This window comes from Triticum aestivum, chromosome 2B, assembly GCF_018294505.1.
Source record: "Triticum aestivum cultivar Chinese Spring chromosome 2B, IWGSC CS RefSeq v2.1, whole genome shotgun sequence".
Lineage (NCBI taxonomy): Eukaryota > Viridiplantae > Streptophyta > Magnoliopsida > Poales > Poaceae > Triticum > Triticum aestivum.
Genome location: NC_057798.1, coordinates 26,613,345 through 26,635,107, shown reverse-complemented (window position 1 = coordinate 26,635,107; position 21,763 = coordinate 26,613,345). Strand labels below are relative to the sequence as shown.

Sequence of the window (21,763 nt, the reverse complement as noted above, 5' to 3'; positions counted from 1 at the left end):
CATGACATTTCATGATGGCTTGTGCAACACAACTCGAGACAGCTGGCAGATGAGGCATGCATGCCTCTCGTTTGTGTTGTCTCGCTTGTTGTGCCGCCGCTTCTTCGGGATGGATTGTGCAAAAGCCGGTTGTCCAGAGACGCGCATGTTTGCACTTGAGGGCTTGCTCGCGGAGGACGGTGATGAAGCCGACCATTACTCCACAACATTTGGTATCATGGAGGTGGAGTTGGGTTTCCTCTACGACTTCTTCTTCACAAAGTATGCAACTCTCTTTTGGGGCATTTTCATTGCCTATGTCTTCTAATTTCCACATGAGCCGCGACATGTGTGTGTATGTTCATGGTTATCTGATTTTCCTTGTGTTTTTGCATGTTTTCCTTGGCATTGTATGTTGGTTCTGAAATGAACCACAGTGTGCGTGTGCATGCGTGTGTGTGCACATGCCATGTTAAACATTTTTTCAGTTTCCTACTTTCCTTGCAATTCGCCATTTGGGCTTTCACATCGGTCTCCACATGTGTGTGACATGTTTATGGTTTTTCCAGGGTTTTCCCTGGCATGTGTCATTCAGTTTTCAGATTACGTGTGTGTGCCATGTTCATACACACAACGAGGTTGTAGCGCTTGACTCTGAGTCCGTTGGATGGCACTAACATATTGCATTGTGGTGCTTCTCACACCCAACGCGGCGCAACACCAAAGCATCACTCCCCTTTGTTTGCCTGTGTCAAGAGAATTTGCATGCAAGCATGTCGCTCTCCAAGTCGTTGTCATATCTACGAGCAGTGAGAGGTCATCATGTTGTCCTGCCTCGCCGGAGATCCCCCAGAAGCATGTTGAGATTACTGATGGTAGGATACCAGCTGCAAGCTTACACCACCAGAGTTAAAAAGGGCGATGGAATGTCTACCTCCTGCGCTCTAACATCTGGGACATGGTGGACACGAGCGAAAAGAACCACGACGACCATAGGGCATTTAGAGGCAAAGCATGCAAGCCATGTTGTTAAAGATGCTCACTGTGAAGAGGGTCGTAGAGGAGGCATGGGACATGGTGAAGACGGTGTGCATCAACACCGCTTATTTTCGCAGGGATAGGGCGAAAACGCTCTAAAAGGGTCTGAGATCAGGTTCAAGCGCAGCGAGAGCACGATGAGAGCGCCATCATCATCTTGAGCAACATCAGTATCAAGACAGTCGGCCATCATAGCAAGTGAGGGCAACACCGACGCCTAGCCCCTGCTCACATAGGAGGACTAGCATGAACAGCAGATGCGGTACGACAGTTCCGTTGGTAAGGCAAGATCTGCCAGTCCACTAGCACACCCTCGTCCTTACAACAACAGTTGGTTAAACAAACAGCTAGCCAAATCTATTTGAAGTACAAACTGTTTTTGAGCCAATCCACACGAAACCAGTTTCAAATATCAATATGAAAGGCTCAAGGGAAAGCTTGATGCATAACAAAGGAAGAGCCGCAGAAAAACCCACGGGGCATAAAACTTTCAGCATCAAATGAACATGCTCCAAAACATGAAGGAATCACATTATATAATTATTAAACAGGTCTGGATGCACCGTCAGTTTACAGGTATCTAATTATTACAGCCCAAAATGTCTGTGATCCTTAATGTTCATTGGTTTCCTCGGGGGCGGCTCTTTGTCACAAAGGCAAAGCGTACCCTATATCACGGAATTGAAGAGCAGGTCAGGTCAAGAATAGATGACGCAATAACACATTACATCACGTTAAGTCGACAAGGACTAATTATGCAGGGTGATTTCAAGCTTATAGCAAATACAGGATGATTTCAAGCTCATAATGAAGCAATAATGTGATATCCAATATCATTCCAGGCTCAACAAAAAATCAAGGTCCCGGAGAAAAGGGGGCAAAGCTCCATTATTTTGTTAAGAGTACATTCATCAAGAGCAATGGCCAAAATAGCTGGGATACATGTTCTAAGCACTATCAGCAAACAAATGCACTTTGTTTTTAACTCGGTGGCTTCACTTCTCAGCTGTGCAGCTCCTAACCATGATCAGATGCGCTTTTTAAAACCTAAAACAACCATAGTCAACAGATAAATACCCCATCTTTTCCAATAAGAAAAAACGGAAAATAAGCATTTCAATTCACTTGGTGCCAACTACAAACATCTCATGTTCAATTCACTTACTAACTGTACTTGATCAATTCGATATTTCCTCGCTGTGTAGGAGTATAGTCTACCAAGCAAGATGTCAATATTCAATATGTTATTACTGGCACACAAACTAACATTTTGATATGCATTACTGGTTGTATAAAAGGACCCTGGTCTGCCAAGCAAGACCACAATATTCAATATATGACACACAGAAAACAGTATGCATTATTATGTTAAGAGTACATTCATCGAGAGGAGTGGCAAAATAGATGGGACACATGTCTAAGAAATATCAGCAAACAAATGCACTTTCTTTTTAACTCGGTGTCTTCACTTCTCAGCTGCAGAGCTCCTAACCATGATCAGACGCGCTTTTTAAAACCTATAACAACCATAGTCAATAGATAAATACCCCATCCTTTTCAAAAGGAAACAACGGAGAATAACCACTTCAATTTACTTAGCAGCATTAATTGATCAATTTGATATTTCCTGGTTGTATAAAAGGAGTCTGGTCTACCAAGCAAGACCTCAATATTAAATATGTATTACTGACACACAAAACTAGCAGCATTTTATATGCATTACTGACTGTGACACCAAAAGAGAAACGACTGTCCAAAGATAAACAAGTGATATGCATTACTGAGAACTACATTTGGGGGCATAAAACTTGAAAATACTGTCCTTGCTGCCAAATGCTGCCGAGCCAGGATGACATATTTGTTTGACTTACCTGATGGAGCTCAGGAAGATCAAAATTACTACTCTACCATGAAAAATTTCTTAGGGGCTGTTTGGTTCTAGGCCTAGCAATGCCACACTTTGCCATACAATATTGTCAAACTTGCCTAAGGCTAGTTCTTCAAAATGAGAGCCATAAGTTGACAAGCCTAAGGGAATATTGCCACACTTTTTGAGTGTATGTGATGTGGAACCCTAGTGTGGCTTGCCTAAGGTGTGGCCTGAACCAAACACCCATCTAAGTTGGTCAAACTTACCTAACCTTAGGTGTGACAACCTTGGGCAAACTTGGTCTCAAACCAAACAGCCCCTTGGTGTAAACATGCTATATAGCTCGTCAACCTCAGTATATGACATCAATATTCTACAGAACACTCACTAAAAGAAGCGGCAGTGAGCCCCTACATTAGCAATTGCCCCAGGAGATGAAGCAGGTCGTTTCAAAGGAATAAAGTTTATTTTCTGGTAACTAGGTCTCTCCAATAGTGGATACATAGGCTACCGTTTTCCTGCCATGTCACCCGGAATCCTAGTTGGGGGAGTGATTGGGTGAAGTACAAGGAAGAGCATGGTGAGGAACTGTTAGGAGGGGATTTGCGGTAGGAAAATTAAAATTAACTATGCGAACGAGGACACACACAAATGGTTGCAGATGTTACTTTTGGTGTTGTCTCTAGGTGAAGTGATACAAAATGGATATTCTTAGGTAACCTTCCGGATATCACAACAACCAAAAACTACGCGCTCAAATCCAAAAATGTAAGGCGCCCATGGATCAGTTCCAAGAAATGTGACAAAATCGTCAAGTAAAAAAGATATGAAATAAAAAGGTATCTAGACCCATGAAAATCAAGGATCTGACGCTACCGCAATTCGAAAAACTGTGCTGATGAATTTCATTCTCCGTAGCTACACATCGATCCTTGACTGATCAGATTTATGAATACTCTGTCACCGACAGATAAAGTCAAGCAAAGATAACACATGGTCCTACTTACTATAAAACTAACCATACACAGAATTAGTTGAGTACAGTGGATACAAGTGGACAAATCATCCTAACTGACCACAAACAAAACGTTGTTTAGTCGCTTGGCGCTAAAACGATAGATGTTACATACTAACTGCCTTCGTAGAAAAGAGCGATAGCAACAACCAGCAGGTATTAACGAAAAGCTAGCCTCAAGGTGTTCTAGGATCTTATCCTTGTAGTGCAAGGGATCATTATATCACTCACAGGTATAAAGGTTTATAAACTAGGCGATTTAGTCTCAGACTAATAATGAGCAATACTTCTCACCGCCATAAATTCAACTATTATGCATGTTGATCACTGAATCTCTCCACAGTAACAGGATTCACTCTCTTGTGTGTAGGTTCGCATGTCGATAATAGCCATATTCATAACCGCACCGACAGCTATTCCCCATCGCAACACAATACCACTCACCGCTCAACATTTGTACTCGGTTGTAAGTGTCGAACTCCAGGATTACAGGGTTGCTTTTAGTGGATACATAAATTAATCTGAGACTGACGCATCCAGCTAATTTAAATGTGGGAAACCAGAAAAACAAACTGAAAAGGGGGGTAAGGCACCGCGCGGATTTGGTACCTTGGGAGAGGGAGCACCAGCAGGTGGAGTCGACGGCGATGCAGGACTTGAGGCGCGCCGACGCGACCGCGGTGTGCAGGGGCAGCAGCGTCTCCAGCCCCGCCACGGCCGACCTGCAGGGAACCTCGATGTCACACGCACAGAACCACGCCCATCGATCCGCTCATCTACTGACTACTGGACAGCAGCATACCTGCGGAGGAGGCGGGCGGCCCGTGCGGGGGAGGAAGACGGCAGGGAGGAGCCGAGGCCACGGCCGGCGAGGGGCGCCGGGCGGAGCGCCGCTCTCGCGGCGGTGGCGGCGGCGCGGGCTAAGGATGCCATTTCTTTTCTTCTCATTCGGAGCGTGCGGCGGCGTCGAGGGCGTTAAACCCTAGCGGAACCTTGAAAGCCCACCCTTTGCCTCGGCCCATCTCTGGAGTCAACTTTTGATGTACTAGCCATTATTGGCCCAAAAACTGCTTGAGCACGACTTGTCAGGATCTACCACCACTCACCCCTAAAAACAACACCATTTGCTCTTTTTTTTCAAAAAAAACAAAATAGTTTTTCCTGCATACTTTTCACATTACTGTAAATATTAAAATATGTATCTGGCTTATCCAAAATTTCTAAAAAAAAAAATCCAGTTTGCGAGAAGGTGATGCTTGAGATGGTTTGTCGACAAATGGTGGGCAACGGCACGCATCATTACATGCATTGAGATTTGAGAGGAATTAGGTTAAAAAATAGATCCTTTTGCAGGAGTACATTCTTCAGGTTTTTCTAATGCCTTGATGATCTCGAGTTCAGCGCCTAGCTCTTCGTGGAGGACTAAATCCTTTCTCTTCTACTCCCTCCGTTCCCAAATAATTGTCTTTCTAGCCATCTCAAATGGACTACAACATACGGATGTATGTAGACATGTTTTAGAGTGTAGATTCACTCATTTTGCTCCGTATGTAGTCACTTGTTGAAATCTCTAGAAAGACAATTATTTAGGAACAGAGGGAGTAGAATGCTTGTGTCCCTTCCTCAAATATCATTCTCATATTGAGGACTTGCAATGCGTCAACTGAAGTGTTGTAGTAGTACAACTCTTTATCCACGTAGGCACAACACGCGTGCCAGAGCGTTGAGCCGTTGATTCGTCGGGCTAAACCTTTGCTCCGTGGATTCACTTGAGAGTAATTTTGCCATGAATGTTACTGAATCAAGAGGTGACCAAACATGAGCTGTTGTGCACGGTGCGTGGCCAGCCAGCGGCACCGGCACGGGAGGGCCGGAGGGGCGTCAGATCCGAGTTTGATCGCAGGATCCGAGCTTTGTAACATGGCTCCCGTCGCAGCCCTTTCGAGTGCAAAACCTCCTTGTTGCCGAGCGACCATGGGCCATGGCGAGAGGAGGGCGGCGGCGGGATGGACCGTCCCTGCAGCAACCATAACCATCCATCCCCGCAGAAACCGCAACGCATATCGTCGCAGCGGGAAGAAACCCAAAAAAGACAAAAAAAAATTGTTAAATGTTATGTACGGCCAGCCCAGCACGCAAACTCCTTCTGCACTTTAATGCTATGCAACTCTAAAGAATCCATCATCTGTTGTGCACGTCAAGATGCATGGGGTTGTGACCAGTTTTTCCTCATTTTCTGTTATACAGTATGTAAACATCACCAAACACAGCTAGTGATCCCCTTAAATACAACCTTTTATTTCATCTTTATTAGATTAAATCATCCAAATCTCGTAAACCATAAGTTTCTATTTGAGTTCTTTTACATGTTTGAACTCCTGGCATCAAAACCTTTTAAACTAGATAATACCCCGCGCGTTGCTGCGCAATAGGTTGCAATATATACTAATGTGATTTGATTTTATTGAAGATGGATATTTGTATTAAGAATATGATAACTAAATCTGAATATACATATGTGTTATCATATTATTGTAATAAGTATCATTTTTTCATGCATAGTACATATGATTTATAATTGGCAAAATATATAATGAGTAAATCATATTATTCATGCTTAATTATTGGGTTCTAAACTAATTTTTTTTACATTGGTTGCCCTTGGCAGTCCTGAAAGAAATTGAATTAAGGAACACACTTTGGGGAAAAAATGGAAACCAAATGGACGCTTCATATGCTGGTAAGATCAGAGGCATGATGGTGAGCCAAATGTGCTTTTGGGTAATTGGAAGGAAACTTTTAAACACAAATTATATGGCGTTACCCCATAGAGTTAGAAAAGCAATATGTACTACTCAAAAATGGCTTGATAATCTGATGTGATCATCTTCCTTATTTTTATCTTATGCGTGCCTGTTAAGATTAACTTATTTGTATAAGACGTCCTACCATTTCCTGTCAAAATAATTCGATCTTTCATCCATCTCTGGACAGATTTACAGAAGGTGTTGTAAAAAATAATAAGCAAATCATGTAGCACAAATTTATGGTAAAGTTGCAAGATAATAGGAGGATTAGTAGTGGAGAAATCCGGAATAGCCTGCTATGATTCCCTAAAAAAGGAATATCCTGCCACGTGGTATAGATGCCATGAGGGGGAGGACATAATAACCAAAACATGTAGGATAACCTCATGCTAAAGTAGCAAGATAATAGGAGGATTAGGAATGAAGGAATCAAAAATAAACTGCTACATTTTACACACAAAAAAACAACAACGAATAGCATGCTACATGGTACAGATGCCATGAGGGGGAGGACCTGCAGGCAATGGAGAATCCATATTTCGCTGAGCACTATAATCAGTATGAGAAGAAATAGAGGTGCATGAAGGATAACCGCACGGCAATATTAATTTAGGAGACATAATCATGGATTGACACCATTGGTTATTTACCTGCTCAAGGGCAAGGTCTTTGCTGCAGTCAAAGGGTAGATAAAAGCAGGGGATTTGTCCATGATGTGCAACAGGAAAGAGATACAGGGTGGAGGCGCTGGAGATGACACCAAACTTCGATCGAGCGAAGGTCATGGGGACTGCAGCAGGCGACATGCAGCCGGTCGACGATGGAGGTCTTCGAATTCAACGCCTTGAGCAAATACAACAGCAGTAACTTGTAGGTGCTTGGTACCTGAGAACAGAATGGCTCGGGTAGGGAGATTGGGAGAGGAAGAGGATGGGGCCCTAGGTCACCGGTCGCTCCGCCCGGATACATGATGAGAGGCAGGTGATCTAATTGGAGCTGAGCCTGCGGTCACCACAACGCAATGCCCCAATGGGGGCTTTTAATCCTTGATTTGTAATTATTACAGCCTACAATTTGCAGGAAGTTGGATGGCATGAGGGAGTTTAAGGGGAATAATGCCGTTGATTAAGGGAGATGAATCGGATGGTATGGTGGAACTTTATAAGGTAAGAACTGTGCGCTGGTTAAACATTAATTAATGACATGCGAGAATGCATAAAGTGGGTGAAGTTCTTTACTACCGCAGGAAACAAAACGCAAGAAGGGGCTGGGCTTCGATCTGTTTGCATGTAAATGGAAACTGAAGGCATGACATGGCATGTATGGATGTTTAGAGTTGCTGATATGGTCTGATGCTGATGTGGACAACTTGCATGTTTAGATAAATATGGTAGTGGGGATGAACTTCTTAAGTATATAGGATAAGACCAATAATGGACACATTTCAAATACGTTCTAATTTCAATGTTTCACATTTCATATGTGAAACAAACTTATTTCACTATAAAAATTTGCAAAAAAAAACTATTTCACTAGAAACCTATTTAACCCAAATATGAAACTGAAATGTCAGCTTTGCGAAACTGATTATTTTGAAATGTATAACAGTTTATTTCAAAAATTGGAAATGTTATTTGGAAAATATGCAATTGAAATAGATGTGGTTTTTGTGAAACAGACTAGTGAAATATAAAATATAGATTCTGAATTGTGAAATAGTAATAATCACACAAAGTGAAGTTATAATGTATCATTGTGAAACTAATTATTTCAAAATAGTGGAATATGTTAATGCAAAAAATGTGTAAATGAAATATATGTTATTTTTTTAAACAAGACAGTGGAAGTGAAATGCAGGTTCAAAATTATGAAAGAGTTATACAGAAAGTGAAATTCTAATGTATCATTGTGGAACTGATTATTTGGACATGTGTAATAGTTTATTTCAAAAAGAGTGAAAAATATGTGTTTTGAAAAATGTTCAATTCAAATAGATGTTTTTTTAAACAAGCCGGTGGAAAGTGAAATGTAAGTTTTGAATTGTGAAATAGTAGTTATACAAAGTGAAATTGTCATGTACCATTACGAAACTGATTATTTGGACATGTGTAATAGTTTATTTCAAAATAGTGGAATGTGTGTTCTAAAAAATATGCAACTGAAATAGATGTTTATTGTGCACCAAGTCAGTGAAAAGTGAAATGTAGGTTCTAAATTATGAAACGGTGACAACATAAAGTGAAATTGTAATGTAACATTGTGAAACTGATTATTTCAAAATGTGAAACATATGTTCAAATTTAAATGTGGTTAAAAACATATCCAAGACTGATCTCATTTTAAAGATTTGGGCACAAGAATTTCAAATATGAAAATATTTCAAAGACGAATATATAGTTGAAAAGATATTGATATAAATTAGCCAAGCTGAAAAAGATGTTGAATTTATTGTGTGGAAGAAAAGAGAGAGTGGTTCTGCCACATTATTGTCGTGCATGCATGTGAAGTACAATGTTGGTGCCAGATATGAGAGAGAGAGAGAGGAGAGAGAGAGAGAGAGAGAGAGAGAGAGAGAGAGAGAGAGAGAGAGCAACACGAAGATGGGAAATTTAAGTGGAATATGCAATACAAAAATACTTAGCGCACAAAGTGCTAGATTGGAACTCCCCAATTAGAAACCCAGCCCAGTACCACCCGAGCAATGTCTGTCCGGGCTTGGGCCGGGTCCACCTGAGCAATGTTTGCCCCGGCTTGGGCCAACAACCCTTGTCACTCACGAATCGCACAGTAGGCAGGGTCATCTTTGTTCCCCCTGGTCATAGGAGAAGCGTAGTTTCTTATTTGGCACGCAGGTCGCCCGAGAGCGACCCAGGGCGCACCCCCTCTAGCGAGCTCGATCAGCGTTTGGGACGGCCCATTTTAGGTGTATTCCTCATCGGTTTTGGGAACGTTAACCGGTTTTTTCGGGTTTTTTCTTTGTTTTTTTGTTATGTTTTTTGTTTCTTTTTCTTTTTTCTTTTATGTTTCTTGTTCTTTTTTCCTTTTTATTTTATGTTTCTTGTTCTTTTTTCCTTTTTGTTTCCTTTTCTTTTACTATTTCCTTTTTCTTTATCATGAACATCTTTCAAATCTCTGAACATTTTTTTTTGGAATCTTGAACATCTGTTTTGAAATCATGAGCATATTTTCAAATTCTTTAAGATTTGTTTTCAAATAATAAACATTTTTTCAAATTCCTACACATTGTTTACTAATTCACGAACATTTTTTAAATTGTGAATATTCTTTTGAATTCATGAACATTTTTACAAATTCGTGAACATTTTGTTTGAAGTTGCAAACATTTTTTGAACTCAGAAACAATTTTTGCATCGGCGAACGTTTTCTGAATTTTGGGTATACTTTTTGAAAATCATGAACACTTTTTTGTTTGATGAACGTTTTTTTTTCAAATGCATGAACAATTTTCTGAGTTCATGAATAGTTTTTGAATTGGTGAATAGTTTTGAACCGATGAAGTTTTTTTTTTGAAATTCACAAACATTTAAAAAAAATCTGAACACTAGTTCGCGTTTTTATTGAAATTGATGAACAACATGAACATTTAAAAAAAGTTGATGAACATCACAAACAATAATTTACAAAGATGTTGACGTAAAAAACGTTCATGTCATCATTATTAAAAAATGTTCACATTGTCTTGAAGAATTATTTAAATGGTGTGTTAAAAATGTTCACCGTCAACTTATAATGCGTTCATCCTGTCTTGAACTTTTTTGTTTTGTGAATTTAACTCATGCTTGTCATGTATGAAAACATGTTTACCGCGCATTAGAATGCTCCACACATACTTAGAAAATGTTAGAAATGGTTTCATCACGTAATTCTGAAAATGCATGTCTTATGTTTAACAGGAGTTACCCGTGTACTTTACAAGATGTTCACGGAGAAAACAGGGAGAAATAAAGGAAACCCGAGCTCATTTGCCGAGTTCTCTTTGACATTGTTCTGTCCGCCTCCAAAAGCGCCATGTCTTCTCAACGCCCGGGCATCCATCCAATGATTTGTATTTTTGATAGCGTCGAACTTGAGCGAGTACCCACACAATCTCGATTTGATACAGCAACACGCACGCACCCTACTCACTTTTGCTTTCTGGTTTGGGCATTCATTCCTGGGCCGGGCCATACGCGGGCGGTAGAGGCGTGCGTACAAGCGAGATATAGCTTCCCGTTTCTTCTGAGGTCCATTGTACGAGTACTATGTAGCTGTAGGTAGAAGCTTCGGGACACCAAGGCGAACCGCCTCCCTCGCCGCGCACCAACGGAGCCGCAAGAACCTTCGGGAACCCCCGCGAACGCGCGCCCAAGCTCCCGCCTCTCCCCGCGAGCTCGCGCCCGCAATCCGTGGAAGGCGCCACAACACCTGCGAAGGCCCCGATCGATCCCCTCTCCGGGGTATAAATCCACCCGCTCGCCACCTGTTCGTCAATCTGTCTGTTTGTTCCCAAATCTCTTCTCTCAGCGCGACAACCAAGCACCGCAGCGAGCGAATCCGAATCGGCGGCATTGCACGCAGCGAGGAACCCACCCACCGACCCATCCAATCCATCTCCCCCCAACCCAATCTTCCGGCGAAAGAGAGGCCATGGCGACGGACGTGCAGATGGGCGGCGGCGCGGCGGAGGCGGAGACCTTCGCGTTCCAGGCGGAGATCAACCAGCTGCTCTCGCTCATCATCAACACCTTCTACTCCAACAAGGAGATCTTCCTCCGCGAGCTCATCTCCAACTCCTCAGATGTATGTACTCCTCTCTTCCTTGCTTGCTCCTCTGTTTCTTCCTTGCTCTGTTTCCTCTCTGGCTTGTTTGCTCGTTCGTCGTCAGAGTCAGAGCAATCTGTCTGTTTGCTTGATTTGCTCACACGCGAATGCTGCTATGCTTGCTTGCAGGCGCTTGACAAGATCCGGTTCGAGAGCCTCACCGACAAGAGCAAGCTGGACGCGCAGCCGGAGCTCTTCATCCGCCTCGTCCCCGACAAGGCCACCAAGACGCTCTCCATCATCGACAGCGGCGTCGGCATGACAAAGTCAGGTATGCCTCTCCTCCCTCCTCTTTCCCTCCCAATCAATCGATCATGGACGCTAGCTGAATTCTTGGTTGCTGAATTTCTAACGATAACTAATTCAGAGATTCAGACTGAAACTTCAGTTGCCTCTGAACTCTGACGATGTCTAACGGGAACTAAATTGATTGTTTGCTGTGGCGGGCGGCAGACCTTGTGAACAACCTGGGCACCATCGCGCGCTCCGGCACCAAGGAGTTCATGGAGGCGCTTCAGGCGGGCGCGGACGTGAGCATGATCGGCCAGTTCGGGGTCGGCTTCTACTCGGCCTACCTCGTCGCCGAGAAAGTGGTGGTCACCACCAAGCACAACGACGACGAGCAGTATGTGTGGGAGTCGCAGGCGGGAGGCTCCTTCACCGTCACCCTCGACACGGAGGGCGAGCGGCTCGGCCGCGGCACCAAGATCACGCTCTTCCTCAAGGACGACCAGCTCGAGTACCTGGAGGAGCGCCGCCTCAAGGACCTCGTCAAGAAGCACTCGGAGTTCATCAGCTACCCCATCTACCTCTGGACCGAGAAGACCACCGAGAAGGAGATCAGCGACGACGAAGACGATGATTCTGCAGAAAAGAAGGAGGGCGAGGTCGAGGAGGTCGACGACGACTCCGAGAACAAGGACAAGAAGAAGACGAAGAAGGTGAAGGAGGTGAGCCACGAGTGGGCGCAGATCAACAAGCAGAAGCCCATCTGGCTGCGCAAGCCGGAGGAGATCAGCAAGGAGGAGTACGCGTCCTTCTACAAGAGCATCACCAACGACTGGGAGGATCACCTCGCCGTGAAGCACTTCTCGGTGGAGGGGCAGCTGGAGTTCAAGGCGGTGCTCTTCGTGCCCCGCCGCGCGCCCTTCGACCTCTTCGACACCCGCAAGAAGATGAACAACATCAAGCTCTACGTGCGCCGCGTCTTCATCATGGACAACTGCGAGGAGCTCATCCCGGAGTGGCTGGGCTTCGTCAAGGGCGTCGTCGACTCGGACGACCTCCCCCTCAACATCTCCCGCGAGACGCTGCAGCAGAACAAGATCCTCAAGGTCATCCGCAAGAACCTCGTCAAGAAGTGCATCGAGCTCTTCTTCGAGATCGCAGAGAACAAGGAGGACTACGCAAAGTTCTACGAGGCCTTCTCCAAGAACCTCAAGCTGGGCGTGCATGAGGACTCGCAGAACCGCGCCAAGCTCGCCGACCTGCTCCGCTACCACTCGACAAAGAGCGGCGACGAGCTCACCAGCCTCAAGGACTACGTCACCCGGATGAAGGAGGGGCAGAAGGACATCTACTACATCACCGGCGAGAGCCGCAAGGCCGTGGAGAACTCGCCCTTCCTGGAGCGCCTCAAGAGGCGCGGCTACGAGGTGCTCTTCATGGTGGACGCCATCGACGAGTACGCCGTGGGGCAGCTCAAGGAGTACGACGGCAAGAAGCTGGTGTCCGCCACCAAGGAGGGCCTCAAGCTCGACGAAGAAACCGAAGAAGAAAAGAAGCGCAGGGAGGAGAAGAAGGCGGCGTTCGAGGGCCTCTGCAAGACCATCAAGGACATCCTCGGCGACAAGGTGGAGAAGGTCGTTGTATCCGACCGCATCGTGGACTCGCCGTGCTGCCTGGTGACCGGCGAGTACGGGTGGACGGCCAACATGGAGCGGATCATGAAGGCGCAGGCCCTGCGGGACAGCAGCATGGGCGCCTACATGTCGAGCAAGAAGACGATGGAGATCAACCCGGAGAACGGCATCATGGAGGAGCTCCGCAAGCGCGCCGACGCCGACAGGAACGACAAGTCCGTCAAGGACCTGGTGATGCTGCTGTTCGAGACGGCGCTGCTCACCTCCGGGTTCAGCCTGGACGACCCCAACACCTTCGCCGCCAGGATCCACCGCATGCTCAAGCTCGGGCTCAACATCGACGATTCCGCCGATGGCGCGGAGGAGGAGGACGCCGACATGGCGGCGCTGGAGGAGGAGGGTGCCGAGGAGAGCAAGATGGAGGAGGTGGACTGAATCTCTTGAAGAATCTCATTTCATTCCAACCAGGAGGAGAAGAAGATGAGCAGTGTCGTGTGCGTCCATGGGTGAGTGAGTTCTAGTGGTTGTTGGTCGCTGCGTGTCCAGTCGAAGTTAGTCTGGTAGTGTCGGTGTCGTTCTTGTTTGACTCTTGGGTCAAATATATCAGTGTCACTATGTGTCTTCTGGCGATGTATGATATGAGATGTGAGAAGTGAGGGAGTTTGTTCCCTGTCGGGTCCAACTCTGAAGAGAAAAAAGAAGAGTTGAGTCTGAAACTTGACTTGTCTGTCTTCTTGCTTTGAACTGAATGAATTCAGAGACGAGCCTGAAACTCTTCTTCTGCCTGCCTCTGATCAAATTCATTGTTACTGTGAGATTGCTTGGCCATGATCAAATTCAAGAGTCTCTGAAGTAAAAGTCATTTGCCGGCCAAGCCGATGATGATGGTCTGGACTTGTCCATGGCAGAGTCGGTTTGTTCCCTGTCTGCTCGAATTCTGGAGAAAAAAGAGAGTCTGAAACATTTGTGTTCTTCTGTGATACTAAAACGTGCTTTGTTGAGTTGCTCTGTGAGATTACAAGATGGATCAAACTTCTTTCTGAATCCGATGCATTTGTTCACTCATCTCCGCACATTTCAAAACGTCTAATAATTCTTAACCTGCCAGTGCCACCCTTCATCAAACTTGCAGTGTTCTGTATGTTTGCCTGAACTGACGAACTGTCCTCAGAGAAATTTGAGAGAACTGAGTTTTTCTTTTTTAGATCTAGAGCAGTACAAACCAGAACATTCACATGACATTAGAATTTTTTAAATTTGGGTTCATCTTTTGAAAATCACGAGCACTCTTTGTTTTTCGAATTCATGAACAATTTTTGGATCTGCAAACATTTTTTGAACCAGTGAAGTTTTTTTAAAATTTGGGAACAATTTTTGAAATTCGTGTACATCCTTTCTGCTTTTTGAATTTTTTTTTTCTAAATTTTCATGAACACTAATTCGTGTTTTTAAATTTTCATGAACACTAATTCGTGTTTTTTGTTGAAATTGATGAACGTCACGAACATTTTGAGATGTACCAACATTTTTTTAAATCATGAATATTTTTAAAATCTGTGAGCATTTCATGATTTCTTAAAAAATTATCTTATTTCATTCTTTTATTTGAAAATATTAATTTTATTTTATTGAACAACGTGGAGACCGAGACATACGAAGCAGAGAAAAAGAAACATGCGGACGACCGAGAAAAAAACAACAACGCGGAATTGGGCCAGGCCATCTAACATTGCCAGACTCCCCACGCACGTTGGCCCGTGCCTTTGGTCGCCAAAAGGCCGGGCTCCATGGAGCTCGTTCTGCAAAAGAAAAATCAAAATATATTTAAAGTTTTAAAAATGTTATTATTTTCACAAATGCATATGCACGTATTCTTCAATTATGTATAAATTTGATTATTTGCATGCCACACAAAAAAGACAAATATCTAAACCAAATACAACAAAGAAAAAGCCAATTTTTATCTGTGCATTTGTCTTTTTTATGTATATATGTTCATGAAATTTTATACATGTATACTACAAATATATGTCTACATGAAACCCTTTAATCAGATTTCTTTGAGATGTGAAAAAGGTATTTTCGCTGAAAAAATAACGAGCTCAATGGAGCTTGGCCTCTACACACACTTTGCGGTCCAGGTAGACGCTTCGGGACACCGCTAGCCACTAGGCCAGGCCAAGGCGAACCACCTCGCCGGCCGCGAACAGAACAGGCGGTGAGACGGACCAGATGGTCCCGCCGTTCTTTACCTGATAGCCTATGTAGCCATTTACTGAGAAGGGTTTGTGTCTGAAACATTTGTGTTCTTCTGTGATGTTTTGGAGCTGAAACTGCCCTTTGATAAAATTTGAGTCAGACATAAGTAAGTTGGTCGAAAGAAAGTTCTTGTATTCGTGCGTGAATCCAATTTGCATCTATCTATCTATCTATCTATCTATCTATCTATCTATCTGTTAGATGTTGTGTCTTTTCAGGTTGGCAGTAGTAAGTTTCTGCAGAAAGAAATGGCAGTAGGAGCTGTTTCTTCAGGGATGCTCTGAAGAAGAGGTGAAATTAGTTTGAAACACTGTTCTTGTGTGATAGTGTGTACAATTCTGACGGAACAAGAGAGAAGGAAACTCTTTTTTTGTTCTTGTGATGTCGTGGAACTGAATCTGCCTCTGATCATGATATTCAGACAATTGTCAAGGCTGAACCTTTTCTGTTCTTTTGTCATGTCCTGCCTTTGATCATCAAATTCAGTGTCTCTGAAGTCTGCCTCCAAGTGCATTTTCCGTCCATCTGTTGTAGTGATGATGTTGTGTTGTGTTGTGTCATGTCAGGATGACTAAGTTTAAGAAGTTCAATTCTGCAGGAAGAAAAAAGGCGGCGAGGTTAATGCAAGGTCCGTTCAGACAACAACTTAGCATATTCCAACCCTGCTTGCTAGAATATGTCACTTGGTGAGCATTGTCAGTCTCTGGTACTACTTGCTTAACCTCTGCTCGATCAAATTCCTAGTTACTGCAAACAAGGTCAACTTCTGACACCACCCTTAATTAAGCAGCTTTTTTTTTTTGCGAATCCTCCACTAAGCAACATAGCTCCTTAATAAACTCTGCACACATGCTAGGTGAACACCTCTCGATGGCATAGCTTGAAGAACGATCTTATATTATTAGATGGAGGGAGTATATTCGATATTCATCATGGCACGTCTCAAGCCAGCAATACCATGCAGTCTTTGAAGCTTAGCATCGCTCACCGAACAAGTTTATAAAATAAATAAATAGATATAGCAGATACTAAATAAAAACAAAAACGACAATTCTATACAAGATAGCAACAAATCCTAATAAAACTTGCCGTCCTCATCCGATTTCCCTGGCTCCGCCGCTGTCTACTGCTCCTGGATCGACGAAGAGGAGAGCTTGGAGATGAAGAGGTGGTGGTGTGTGGTCCAGCAGGGCACATTGCAGCTAGATGCTGATGATTTGTGCTCCCTCCTAAAGAAATATAAGAGTGTTGGAGTAATAGTTAGCCTGACTTCAATAATCCACACAAAAAATCGAGTTGGACTGAATTAACATAAGATGCACACAACGCGAATCTATCTGCCCCTTGGTTCGCGAAGGAATACGTTCCTCTCTGCACGCATGATCACCTCTCCTCCTACCTGCACGCAGCAAACGAGCAGCAAATTCCGTAAACAAATCTTGGTAAAGTACTTCCCAAGATTGTTTATTTATGTGTGATCACATCCACACATGCATAGATCGAGGACCCATAATAGTCGTACTATCTCACTGTGCCGCGAGCCCAATGTTGAACGACAATTGGTTGTAGCAGTCGAGGTTATTCCCGTAGCCGATGCCAAAGATGTCGCAATAGCGCTTGTAGAACCCGATCCGATCGGCCACCTTGTCGTTCTGCCCCTTGCCGCATTCGATCCCGCCGTTGATGACGTTGGTGATGACACCATACCCGGGCACCCGTCCGGCCGCGCTATCCCTGGCCGTCGGAGTCCACAGCCCCGTGATCACGTCATGGCACGACGGCTTGTTGGACTGCGTCGTCATCCAGAACCATATCGCCGTCTTGAACGCCACCGTCGGGTCCGTGGCCACCAGGTCCGGATTGTTCAGCAGGTCCACCCCGATCGCACGGCCCGCTGGTCCGTAGTTGTAGTTGCTGGATCAATCCAGCATGAAACAAAATCAGGCCAACAAAGACACTACATTTTTCAAAATTTTTTAACCAAATGCAAACAATTTCATATGAAAATATACTTTATCATTGATCTAATTACGGTTACGGTACTATCACAGATGTTGGTAATTTTTCGTGAACATGTGGTTAAAGCTCAGAAAATTTTGAGTTTTGTGGCTGCTTACTGGGTGAGCTGGATGGGGCCGCGGCCATAGTACTGCTTGCCGGGTGCGCACGGCCAGTCGGCGCTCTGGTCGCAGTAGCTCGGTGGCGAGCCCCGCTCCTGCTTGAAGCAGTAGCCCCATGAGAAGGGGCCGTCGGGCGCGGTGGGCCACCCGCCGGTGGTCTCGTGAGAGGTCTGGCCGAAGAAGGCGGCCACCTCCCGCTTCCGCGTGTCCAGGTCTCCGGTGGTGCCGAAGGCCGGGAACGCGCCGGCGGCGGCCAAGAAGGCGTCGTACGTGTAGAACCCGCGGGCCAGGCACGCCGCGTCGTTGCGATGGAGCAGGAACCGCTCGAAGAGGTCCCTGGACACGATGGAGGCCACCCCGCCGCCGCCGCCGCCGCAGCCAGTGCACTGGCTCTGGCAGCGGGGGCCGCAGTAGTCGGAGGTGGTGCCGCAGAACCCGAACTGGCTGCAGCACAGGCAGTCGGCGCACCTGGCGCCGCCGGCTTGCGAGCCGCACTGCTCGGCCGTGGCCGGCGCGACCGCGGCCGCCGCCAGGACGACGGCCAGGATGGCCGTCGCACACCGCGCTCTCAGCGTGGACATGGTTGGATGAATGAGCCGAGGCGCCGAGTGCCGCCGTTTTATGGAACAATTTAAGCCTGCACTAGTCTTGGCCGTTGAATTCTGGAGCGCGGCGGCTGGCCAGAAGAAGCTTCGCCTGTCATGCATCCTCTTCATGATTGCACATGGGGAGTGCCCATGCACGCCTCTTGCGAAGAATTTTCGTCGTCCCTATCCTCTTCATCACTGCACTGCACATGACCATGTCCACCCTCATAACTTGTTGAAATGGACTACATATTGATCCATCTGCCACGTTTGGTTGATAATAAATTAGTTAAGGCTTGATGAAGACTCGGACGGGGTTGGTGTAGCTACAAAGACAAGACAACAAGATTATCCTGTTACTAGAAAACAATTTGTCTTTGATGAATTTGGAACTTAAACTGTGCAAGCATTCTTGGGGCTTTGCTGGTTCTCGGTCTGTGTGATTGTGAATTACAGAAATCCCAGTCGACCGATTATAACCTATAATCAAACTTAGCATGCATATTGGCAAAATTGCATGCGTGCGACCTCTCTAGCTATGCAACTTACAATCAAATTTAGTCGGCGGTAGAAAAAGCAGGGATTATCATTCATCACCTATAATCAAACTCTCTTCTGAGGTATGCGTGCGACCTCTCTAGCTATGCAACTTACACAGACCCATAGCATGCATATTGGCAAAATTGTGCTGGCTGCTGCCCATCATCGATCGTTACTTGAAGCGATAGCAAAGCAGCCAGGATAGGTGGTTGTCGCAAACCAGATCGATTCCCCTCACGTGCGTTTGTTGTCTGGACGGCTTGTATTTTACAAAAACCAAAAAGAAATGGGAAAAGTCTAAAAAAAACCTTGTCTTTGTACTCCTAGTCTGAAAAGAACCCTGTCCTTCAATTCCCTGAAATTAGCACCCTGTGTTATCTGATCCCAGCTTATCCCGGCCCTTCTTGCGTTTGTTTTCAGCGGCATTGCATATGTGGCAGAGAGAGAGAGAGAGAGGGGGGGGGGGGGGGGGGGGGGGGGGGGAATAGCCACCAGCTGGACACTATGGGCCCAATCCACTCCCGCTCTTAAACCTCAGCACGAAACTGCTCCCTCCCTCCCTTGGCTCGCCCTCAACGCCTCCCCTTCCTCTAGGCGGCAATGGCGATCGACGGTTGATCTCGGGGACAGCAAGAAGATCGCAGCGGCTGGGGAAAACGCCGGTAATCCCCTGCCCTCTCTTCCCTGTATTCTTGTAATCGTATCAGACGCTGAAGATTTGCTCTGTTTTTAGGGTTTTCAGGTAGGAATGGTTCAGGTTTCTAGGGCATTTTTTTGTGAGAAAAAGATGGATTTGATCTTGCATCTAGTTCAGATCACTTGTAGGAGCTATTTTTTTATTTCAAACTGATTTGCTCTGTTTAGGGTTCAGTTTGTGTTTTTGTTTTTGTTTTTGCAGAATACATAGATTTATTCCTGCATTTAGTTCCAATGAGTTGTATGAGCTGTTGATTTTTGCCAAATTTGTGTGGTGATGCAGGGGTTTTTGTGCTGCCTTCATGGATCCAAGCGATATATTGAATGTGCGGTTTCATGTCGGTGGACAATTTGTTCGTATTGGTCCTAATTTGGACTATGTTGGGGGAGATGAGGCAATGTCAGTGATAGAGAGAGACAAACTGTCTTTGTCAGAGAAGCTATTAGAAGGGATGAAAGAGGAACACACCAAGGTCTTTGACTATCAGCTAGAACTTCTCAAGAGCAATCCTGGTAGTACCATACTTGTTGGTTTGGACCCTACATATATGGACCAAAACATCTTTCAAAGGTTCTATGTGTGTTTCAGTGCTATGAAAAAAGGTTTTAAAGCATGTAGAAGGGTTATTGGGCTTGATGGTTGTTTCTTCAAAGGGGCGTGTCAAGGTGAACTACTTTGTGCAATTGGAAGAGATGCTAACAACCAAATATACCCAGTAGCTTGGGCAATAGTGGAGCAAGAAACAACTCAAAGCTGGGAGTAGTTTATTGGCCTTCTGATCAAGGACTTGGATATAAATGATCAAGGAGATTGCTGGGTGTTCATTTCAGATCAACAAAAGGTATAAATTATCAAGTTTACTATGGTCATGTTGTTAATTATCATCTTTGTAGCATGTTTTATTTGATAGGTTTCGTCGCCTCGACGACAGATGCATAACCTAGTCCACTAGTACTGATTATCCCATTTAATTATTTGATAGGGTTTGGTCAGTAGCATGCAAGATTATCTACCAAAGGCACAACATAGAATGTGTGCTAGACACATCTATGCTAATTGGAGAAAGAAATACAGAGAGCATGCTCTACAAAAGAAGTTTTGGGCAATTGCAAAGGCTGCAAACAGAGAAGACTTCATGTACAGAAAAGCTAAGTTAGCTCAGGACACACCTGAAGGAGCAAGGGATATAATGAGAACAGAGCCTAAGCATTGGGCCAGAGCTTTTTTCCCTATTGGATCTCTTTGTGACTCGGTGGACAATAACTTATGTGAATCTTTTAACAATGCAATCATTGAGGCCAGATTCTATCCTGTCATCTCTATGTTGGAAAAGGTTAGGCACAAAGTTACACAAAGAGTTCAAGAAAATAGGACAAAATCTGAGAAGTGGAATTCTAGTCCAATTTGCCCAAACATCTTCAAAAAGCTAAAGGTGAATATCAAATTGACACAATTTTGTGATGTTCTCTGGAATGTAAAAGAAGGCTTTGAGGTAAAACATGTCAGTGGTAGAGGGAGGAGCTACACTGTCAATTTGGATAAGAGGACATGCTCTTGTGGTTACTTGCAGCTGGCAGGGCTACCTTGCTGTCATGCTATCGGTGCCATATACAAGAGTGGTAGAACTATAGAAGAATTCATTCACAAGTGTTATTCAGTTCAACAGTTCAAGAAAATATATGAGCACTGCTTGGAGCCAGTTGAAGGTCAGGAAAGGTGGCCTGTTTCTGAGAAACCAAGACCACAAGCTCCAGGTTATGTGAGCATGCCAGGTAGACCCAGGAAAAATGACAGGAGGAGGGAGGAGGGAGAAGCACCAAAAGGCAGAAAGTTGTCAAAGCATGGCATTCAGATTACCTGTAGCTTGTGTGGCCACAAAGGACACAATAAGACAGGTTGCAACAAAAATCCTGAAAAGGGGAAGAAAAAGAATGCATTCCTAAAGAAATCTGGGAGGAAAATCAAAGCCTCTGAAGTACATACCTGTGCATGCATTCCATTATTTGTAATGAATTTTCATTTTAGTAATTACTCCTGCATTGCTTCACATACTTATGCACTTTCATTTCTTTCACCAGCAAGCTAAAACTGATGCTCAGATCAGAGCAAGCCACATGGCTCAAAGCAAAGGAAAAGAACAAGCCCAAGCAGGAATAAGTGGAGGGAAG

At 44.6% G+C, this 21,763-nt stretch overlaps 3 protein-coding genes across 10 annotated transcripts; 1 reads left to right on the top strand and 2 right to left on the bottom strand.

Annotated features, from left to right (window-relative positions):
• Positions 1–1,463: 1,463 nt before the first annotated feature.
• On the bottom strand, positions 1,464–4,920 carry LOC123043228 (protein NONRESPONDING TO OXYLIPINS 2, mitochondrial). 5 transcript variants are annotated; one of them, XM_044465611.1, is made up of 4 exons: positions 4,705–4,913; positions 4,512–4,624; positions 2,466–2,534; positions 1,464–1,685 (listed from the first exon to the last, which is right to left on the bottom strand). In XM_044465611.1, exons 1-3 carry the CDS (start codon positions 4,848–4,850, stop codon positions 2,515–2,517), a joined length of 279 nt encoding a protein of 92 aa, XP_044321546.1. In that variant the 5' UTR covers positions 4,851–4,913; the 3' UTR covers positions 1,464–1,685; positions 2,466–2,514. The 5 variants fall into 5 exon arrangements, with proteins under 5 accessions (XP_044321546.1, XP_044321543.1, XP_044321547.1 ...); XM_044465612.1 differs by lacking the exon at positions 1,464–1,685 and adding an exon at positions 1,812–2,064; XM_044465608.1 differs by lacking the exon at positions 2,466–2,534 and having other exon boundaries at positions 4,705–4,920.
• Positions 4,921–10,971: 6,051 nt separating this feature from the next.
• LOC100682482 (heat shock protein 83) lies at positions 10,972–14,108 on the top strand. The gene is made up of 3 exons (XM_044465603.1): positions 10,972–11,509; positions 11,660–11,801; positions 11,984–14,108. Exons 1-3 carry the CDS (start codon positions 11,357–11,359, stop codon positions 13,825–13,827), a joined length of 2,139 nt encoding a protein of 712 aa, XP_044321538.1. The 5' UTR covers positions 10,972–11,356; the 3' UTR covers positions 13,828–14,108.
• A 1,805-nt stretch (positions 14,109–15,913) lies between these two features.
• On the bottom strand, positions 15,914–18,525 carry LOC123043226 (basic endochitinase A). Of its 4 annotated transcripts, XR_006419100.1 has the most exons (5): positions 17,769–18,525; positions 17,174–17,565; positions 16,976–17,050; positions 16,741–16,880; positions 15,914–16,243 (listed from the first exon to the last, which is right to left on the bottom strand). XR_006419100.1 is itself a non-coding variant. In XM_044465606.1 (3 exons), the coding sequence occupies exons 1-2, from the start codon at positions 18,485–18,487 to the stop codon at positions 17,178–17,180; spliced, it is 1,107 nt and encodes a 368-aa protein (XP_044321541.1). In that variant the 5' UTR covers positions 18,488–18,524; the 3' UTR covers positions 15,914–17,050; positions 17,174–17,177. The 4 variants fall into 4 exon arrangements, 2 of the variants coding, with proteins under 2 accessions (XP_044321541.1, XP_044321540.1); XR_006419099.1 differs by having other exon boundaries at positions 15,914–16,880; XM_044465606.1 differs by having other exon boundaries at positions 15,914–17,050; positions 17,769–18,524.
• Between the last annotated feature and the right edge of the window lie 3,238 nt (positions 18,526–21,763).